Source organism: Strix uralensis, chromosome 27 (assembly GCF_047716275.1).
Source record: "Strix uralensis isolate ZFMK-TIS-50842 chromosome 27, bStrUra1, whole genome shotgun sequence".
Taxonomy (NCBI): Eukaryota; Metazoa; Chordata; class Aves; order Strigiformes; family Strigidae; genus Strix; species Strix uralensis.
The window spans coordinates 1,689,261-1,696,925 of record NC_133998.1 but is presented as its reverse complement, the minus strand read 5'-3'; the positions used below and the strand labels follow the sequence as shown (position 1 = coordinate 1,696,925).

Here is a 7,665-nt window from a genome sequence, read left to right as displayed (position 1 = left end):
TTGGGGAAACATATGAAGATGAGCTAAGGAAGCACAGAGTGGACCTCAGTGCAGAACCAACCTTGCAGAAGTGAGCGGGGCTTTCAGGTGTTTGAGGCCCAGAAGCCTCCAGCAGGACAGCCAGGATGCACTGGGGAAGGGGCATTTCCAGAAGAAACCAGTGCACTGAGAGCAACAAGGTCTCAGCTCAAATAGGAGGCCTCGGGAATGGTGCTGAAGTGCTTGCACACTGGTTGTTATGCATATTTTTGTTAATTAACATAAGTCAGTAGCCTCTGAATTTAAAGTAGCTTGGATCTTTAGGCATGAGGCTGAGCCTGTCTCCTGTTTGCCTTCTCGGTGCCCGGCCCTACCGGCCTCCCTGGCTCTGCTGGCTCACAGGGTGACCTGTGCTGATGCTAGAAGACACCTGGCAGAAAACCATGGCTGGATCTTGTTAAATGCAAACATCTGCATCTTACAAGGCCTTTGCCAAGGAGCGGTAAGACAGGAAGGTGAAGTGCTGCAGGACAGCAGCAGGCTACAGCTTCCTGACTCTCCCCCTCACTTCTGGGGAGGTGATTAAGTTCACGCTTGGAATTACTGGGTAAAAGGCCTCCACGGTTGTGCCAGCTGTGGGAGCACGTCCTGGGAGAGCATCTTTAATCCAGTGTTACACACCAGCTTGTTGGTTGGTGTAGGCTCCACAGCAAGGCTCTGGGAATTCCAGCTCCACAGGCAGGAGGGAAGGGAGCTCTGCCTTTCCATGGGTGCAAGTGGTGGATCTCAGGAAGTGTGTGTGGCTTTGGCCATGAGAGCATGCAGGGGGCTGGCTGAAAGAGGGATGCAGTGAAATGAGTAGTGGAGATGAGTTTGGACCTGAGGCTGCCTGCCTCACCTCTGCAGTGAGCAGGATGAGCTTCAGGTTCAGAAGACAATGGGGTCCAAGGCATCATCATTCAGCTGTGCATCCTGTGCCTCTGTGAGGCGGACCATGGATTGTGCCAATGCTATATTTGGAAAAGAGGAGGAACACTAAGATAAACCTCACCTGTCTTGTGGCAGAGAATGGCTCTCTATAAACCTGGAGCAGATGGGAGAAGGACAAGGTGTTCACATGCTGAACTCTTCCTTCTTCCCTTGGTCTTCAGCCAAGTCCAGCTGAACTCTGGCTTTTCCAGTTCTGTCCCTGCATGTCCATGCAATGCTTGTGTATGTCTCTTGAGTAGCTTGGTGCTGCTTCCATCTTCCATGCTCTTCATTTTTGCATTTAAACTCAATCCAGAATTCCCCATTCAGTCTGGCCTCCTGCTGTACTTGCTTGACTTCTGGCACATTGGGATGGATCGTTCTTATACTCATTCTTCTCCATTAGTTAATCAGAAATTCACGTGGCTGCTTCACATCTACCTCAGCTCACTTCTGCTTCTCCTCCAGGCTGAAAAAGCCTCATTCCTTCCAGCACCCCTCACAGGACATATGCTCCAGGCCACAAACATCTTCATGGCCCTCCTCTGAACTTATTCATTTATTGATGTTTTTCTTGCACTGCAAGGCCCAAACCTAGACTGGAGTACTGACTCCAGATGTGATCTAACGAGTGCTGAGTAAAGGGAGCGATCACTTCCAGGAACCTACTAGGTGCACTTCTGTTAATACAGCCCAGTATGTTCACCATAGCCAGGACACACTGCAGACGTTCAGCCTATTGCCCACCAGGACCCCCATGTCCTTCTCAGCAGAGCCAGTCACGCCCAACCTGGGGTTTCTGATTCAGCCCCAGTCACGTGGCTTCTTTTACCTTATCTCCCTTTTTTCTTTCGCCCATGCTCACCTGACGGGGTCTTTGCTCATAAGGGCTCTGGGAAAGTAATAAGGCAAAGGGCATGGGGACTTAATGCAGAATTCAAAGAAAGGGAGAAATTGAGCTGAGATGCAAACCACCTGCAAATGCTGGGAATGTGGGAGAAGGCATTTACCACTGCTGGAATGGCAAAACCTTCTCGAAACTGAAAAACTGGATTTTCTAGTAGGGACTTGTAAAGGTGATGATGGGAGGTAAAGGGTCTGAAAGAACCTTTTCTTGGGGGAAAGGCAGTGTTTTGGGGGGCATTCAGTGAAGAATAGGAAGGTAAAATGAGGAGAAACCCAAGGAGAGTTTGGGGACTCTACGTCTACGTTTGCACATTGAGTGCAAAAGAAGGTGCCATGACTGGAACACAGCAATAGCCGGGGTGAGTGGGGGAAGAGCCCGTGTCTGCAGCGTCCTGCTGGGTGTCGGGGCTGGCAGACCAGGCAGCAGAAAGCACCAGCCTCCTCCTGCGGGCAAGTGTTTCTTTCAGAGCCACTGTGCCTGATGGGTCACAGAGACGAAGCGGGAGGATCCCCTTCTTCTGCACACCCAGAGCTGATGTCAGCACCCACCTTGAGATAGCTCCAGGCACAACGGCCGTGGCAGGAGAGGTGACACCTCCTTCTCCAACCCGGGGTGTGTGGCAGCTCCTCCTGCAAGAAAACCAGAGCTTGTGGGTGGGTGGACCTTTAGCTGCGCCATATGATAGTTCTCATTAGTAAAGATTATATCAAACTTGGGTTGATTTTAGAGGTGTAGATAGCAAGTTTGGCCTTCCTATTTTTTTTTTCTTCACTTTCAGAAATGCTGGAATGAAGCAGATTGGGCGTTCCTTTTGTCCATAGTCATATAGTCATATAGTCATATATGTCACCTTCACCCTGCAAATGTCTGTCCATATTCTGCCCTCCTGTGGAGGAAAGCGTTAGAGCTAGGCCTGTTTCACAATCTAAGATGAATATTCCTTACTGCTTGAATTTGTGCCATGAGCTGGGTGACAAAGAGTCCAACGAGACTGCGTGTGTTAGGACAGCTGCCCTGGTATGGTCCTGCAAAGACTCGTTCGATAGTGTGTCTAACAGCAAGATGTAAAATTCTGTTTAAAAATTCAAGATTTTCAATTTCTCAATTAAATTTGTATTTTCAAGAAATTAAATGGACTTGATTTTGAAAGCAGAAACAGTTCATTGGGTCGAACCACATGTTCGCCTCAGTTCTTTTTCAGAGGTAAGGATTTGTCCAGGCAGGAAAACCCAATCTCTTTCATTTCAACAAAACCGTTTAGCCCGTTTCTTTTGATTTGTCTATCAAACGTGGCCAAATCGTGGCCAAGCAATACTAAAGTTTTAATTTGTGGGAGAAAAATCTGTTTGAGCTTGGCTTAGCCACAGAGCGGGGTCTGACCTACGGCCCACGGTGGTGGTGACTCCCCTCAGCAGTTTTGGTGTCCAGCCGCGGGGTAGGTTTAACGTCTGGATTCACACGTTCTTCACGGCCATGGGCCTGCAAAAATCTAATTCTTAATTTACTTATTTTGTATTCTTGCCCTCACAAATCACCGCTGGTAAAGGATCGGGCCCTCCCGAGGATGGCGGGCTCCGAGGGCCCTGCCCGGGGGCGCGTCAAGGCCCCCCCGCTCCTGCCAGCCCTGGCTTTGGCCTGATCTGTCCCACCTGATCCTACCCCCGAGGCTCCGCCGGGCCCTCCCCGGGGGCTCTGAGGTCGCCACAGCCCGGGGACGCCGCGGCCCTTCGCCCCCTCCGCCGGCAGCGCCGAAGGCCCCGCCCGGCCCTGGGCCTCCGGTGCGCGCGGGCCGGAAGCGGCGCCGTCCCAGCGTCCCCCGCGCTGCCTCCTTCTGCTGCGGCGCCATCGGCGGGACAGGGCGGGCGCCGGCATCCGTGTCCATCGGCAGCCATGGCGATCCGCTACCCCATGGCCGTGGGCCTCAACAAGGGCTACAAGGTGACCAAGAACGTCTCCAAGCCCAGGCAGTGCCGCCGCCGCGGGGTGAGTATGGGGCGGGCGAGGGCCGGGCCCCGGGAGAGGCGCTGCCGGCAGCCGCCGTTCTGCGGCCCCTGGGGAGCCCGCCGGGGGCCTGTCGCTCCCCGCCGTTCCGCGGCCCCTCCGGAGCCCGCCGGGGGTGCCGGGCGGGGGCCTGTCGCTCCTGGGGCGCGCACCGCGTTCTGCGGTCGTGTGCCCGGCGCCGCCGCCGTCCCGCGGGGTGGAGGGAGGGCGGCTGGGAGGGATGGGCCGCGGTTGGCACCGGCTCAGGACCGTGTTAGGGGCGTGCGGTGCCGCAGCTCGGTTTCTTCCCCGGCTGCCGAGGAGAGACGGGAAGGCGCTGACTCCGCGCACCGCCTGGGGATGGCGTGGCGGGGGTGGCTTGGCGGTGGGGGGCACTTGCAGGCTGCTGCTTTGCCGCCAAACCCGAATCACTGAATCATTCAGGTTGGACAAGACCCTTGGGATCATCGAGTCCAACCATCAGCCCGACTCTACAAAGTTCTCCCCTACCCCACATCCCCCAACAGCTCATCCAAACGACCCTTAAACACACCCAGGGATGGGGACTCCACCCCCTCCCTGAGCAGCCTATTCCACTCTCTGACCACTCTTGCTGGGAAACATTTTTTCCTCCTGTCCAGTCTGAACCTCCCCTGTTGCAGTTTAAAGCCGTTCCCTCTTGTTCTGTCACTAATTCCCTGGGAGAAGAGACCAGCACCAACCTCTCTACAACGTCCTTTCAGGGAGCTGTAGAGTGATGAGTCTCCCCTCAGCCTTCTCCTCCTCACACTGAACAGTCCCAGCTCCTTCAATCTCTCCTCACAGGATTTATTCTCCATGCCCTTCCCCAGAAGGCTTAACTGGAGGTGTAAGACTGGCTAAATCCGAGATGGGTGACTGTGTGCAGCAGCAGTTGTGTAGGGGTTGAATGTTACCTTTCTGGTTTGCAGAACTGTGTCCTTCATGGGTCTCCTCCACTCCTGGTCTCAGGGGTGCAAAGTGCTGTTTGGCCCCGAACTGCACTGACTGGGACCCACAGAAAACCTGCAGGAAAGCAGTTTTAAGGGTTGAGAAAGCTGGTGATGTTACATATGGAGTGGGGGCTTAGATCATGGAAAGTTACTAAACTTGTGAAGGTGGCTGTGGAGTGAACTAGCTGGTTATAGGAGAATTGGTATCTGTAATGGAAGAATAAAATGCATTTCAACTGCAGCTTAAATTCATTTATCAGCGTGTCGTGGTTTAACTGGCAACTAAGCCCCACCCAGCTGCTTGCTCACTTCCCCTGCGTCGGGATGGGCGAGCGATTTGGAAGAGCAGAAGTGAGAAAACTCATGGGTCGAGATAAAGATGGTTTAATAGGTAAAGCAAAAGCCGTGCATGCAAGCCAAGCAAAACAGGGAATTTATTCACCACGTCCCCGGTGGGTGTTCAGCCATCTCCAGGAAAGCCAGGCTCCATCACGCGGAATGGTGACTTGGGAAGACAAATGCCATCACTCGGAATGTCCCACCCCCATTCCGCCCCCCTCCTTCCCCAGCGTGAGGTGCTGAGCACGATGTCATATGGTCTGGGACATCCCCGGGGTCAGCTGTCCTGGCTGTGTCCCCTCCCGAATTGTGCACCCCCAGCCTGCTCACTGGTGGGGCGAGAAGCAGAAAAGGCCTCGACTCTGTGTAAGCAGCGCTCAGTGGTGACAAAAACATTCCTGTATTCTCAACACTGTTTCCAGCACAAATCCAAACCAAAGACCCGTACCAGCTACTATGAAGAAAATTAACTCTATCCCAGGCAAAACCAGCACACAGTGACATAGAAGATAGGCTGGGTGACTTCTGAAGTCCCTTCTACTCTGCTTCTCTTAGTAACAGCTACAGCTGTCCCCCCCCAAACTTCCCAATAATGACAAATATTGGGAGTTACCCAGGTGCAATGAATGTGTGTGTTAACACGAGAGGTTAATGCATATTGCATCTTTTATCCCACTTTGATTAAATGCTGTGTTTCGATGTGGTGGTTGAGATGTGTAGCAATGCAAACCCGGCTATCTAATGGTCCTGCTTTTTTTAGAAAACGTTGGTGCATGCAAATGTGCAAAATAGCCAATACTGTGGCTAAAAGGAAAAGCAAGTAGCGTGTCTCCTGGAGATCACTGTGCTGCACAGCACCTCCCGGGGATCGGACTTCCTTGGGACGCGCCGATAGCATAAGCATTAGCCCAGTTTGCCACAACCCTCTGCAGTCCGTGGGTAAATCAGCACCTACATTCAATGTGATTCATATATTTTTCTTCTTCCCACCCCCCCTTCCTATAGCGCCTGACCAAACACACGAAGTTTGTGCGAGACATGATCAGGGAAGTCTGTGGCTTTGCGCCCTATGAGAGACGTGCTATGGAGTTGCTGAAAGTTTCCAAAGATAAACGTGCTCTGAAGTTCATAAAGAAACGGGTAGGTCAATCCAACATCTTGGTGAGGATGCCAAAAACTCGGCTGTAGTTAACTTTGTTTTCTGCCCTTCCCTAGAGACACTTTGGTTTTTAATTAATTCTCTTTTTGCAGTTTGGGAAGTTACTGGTCTAATCTGTGGGAGTGGAGGGAAATGCTTCTTGGGTTGGGTGGGAGAGGGATGTGAAGGAAATTTGCTAAAAGCCCTGAGCTACAGGAATCCAGGCTTGCCTTGCTATTTTTGCATTATTTGCATATCTGGTGTGGGGAGGAGGAGAGTGATACTGATGGAGGTTGGGTACCTGTAACCAGGTGACTTGAAACGGGGTTTATTGAGAGCAGCTGTGTCAGCTGAAAGCAGCTTCCACCTTGCCCCAAGTACTACTGGGATGTGATGGCAAGTAGCTCCTGGCTGGCCAGTCGAGGTGGATGGGGTTCAAGTCCATGTTTAGCAGGACTCTGCCTTCTGAGTAAAGCAGTCTCCTGCCTGAAGCAGCGGGGAAGGGATGACTGCCCTGCTCTCTCCCCTGCAGGTGGGCACTCACATCCGGGCCAAGCGAAAGCGGGAAGAACTCAGTAACGTCCTGGCAGCCATGAGGAAAGCTGCTGCAAAGAAGGATTGAGTCGTACAGTGTGTAACTCAATAAAGTCCTTTCTCACAAAAACAGTGTCGTGACTGTTGATGGAACATCTGCTTCAGCCGGTAGGAATGGGGTGCTCCTGGGGGTGCTGAGGGGGCCCTGAACTGCACTAATCCAGAAACTCCATCACTATTTTCTTTTACCTGAAGCTGGAGATGCTGATACTGGAGTTGCTGGTACTGGCCTGTGATAAATTCTAGAGGGGAATCCTCTTCCTCCTCCAGACCTCACGGAACTAGCCTTTCTCAGGATGGGGAAGCCTCTGCAGCAGCTAAGGCTGTGATACCTTCCACCTCCCAGCCTGTCTCCAGCCCTAGATGGTGGTAGAAGTCAGCGGACAAAAATTGCTGTTGAAATAGTAACAACTCTGCACTCCTTCCCCATGGCACATGTTCCTTGTGCAGCTTTTCCTGCTGGTATCCCCCTTGCACCCTCCATTCACACCCTACTTTCTGCAGTGCATTATCAAATTATGTGAGAATTGCAGTCGTTTAGAGCTCCCTGAATTTCAGCAGGATTATTTACTCTCCACTAAGGGCTGCCTTGCTGTGAGACAGGACAAGGCCTGTTCTTCCTGCAAAAGGAAAGAATTTCAACTAGACTTTATGTAACTACAATTCCCTATTTCAATCTGTTTTTTCTAGCATTTGCCACAAGATGAAGTACTCAAGTTCTCTGGCCCAAGCCTGTGTTTATTGATGTACAACAGTGATGCTAAGATACTGAATTCCGTACTCAGTGA

At 52.1% G+C, this 7,665-nt stretch overlaps 1 protein-coding gene across 1 annotated transcript; it reads left to right on the top strand.

Moving 5' to 3' along the window:
- The first annotated feature begins 3,666 nt into the window (after positions 1-3,666).
- RPL36 (ribosomal protein L36) lies at positions 3,667-6,947 on the top strand. Its single transcript, XM_074851350.1, has 3 exons — positions 3,667-3,838; positions 6,151-6,285; positions 6,816-6,947. The coding sequence occupies exons 1-3, from the start codon at positions 3,746-3,748 to the stop codon at positions 6,903-6,905; spliced, it is 318 nt and encodes a 105-aa protein (XP_074707451.1). The 5' UTR covers positions 3,667-3,745; the 3' UTR covers positions 6,906-6,947.
- Positions 6,948-7,665: the final 718 nt, after the last annotated feature.

Coding starts and splice junctions, on each gene's coding strand:
- RPL36 (XM_074851350.1), top strand. CDS start 3,746: ATGGCGATCCGCTACCCCATGGCCGTGGGCCTCAACAAGGGCTACAAG. Junction 3,839..6,150: donor GGCAGTGCCGCCGCCGCGGG/GTGAGTATGGGG, acceptor CCCTTCCTATAG/CGCCTGACCAAACACACGAA. Junction 6,286..6,815: donor TGAAGTTCATAAAGAAACGG/GTAGGTCAATCC, acceptor TCTCCCCTGCAG/GTGGGCACTCACATCCGGGC.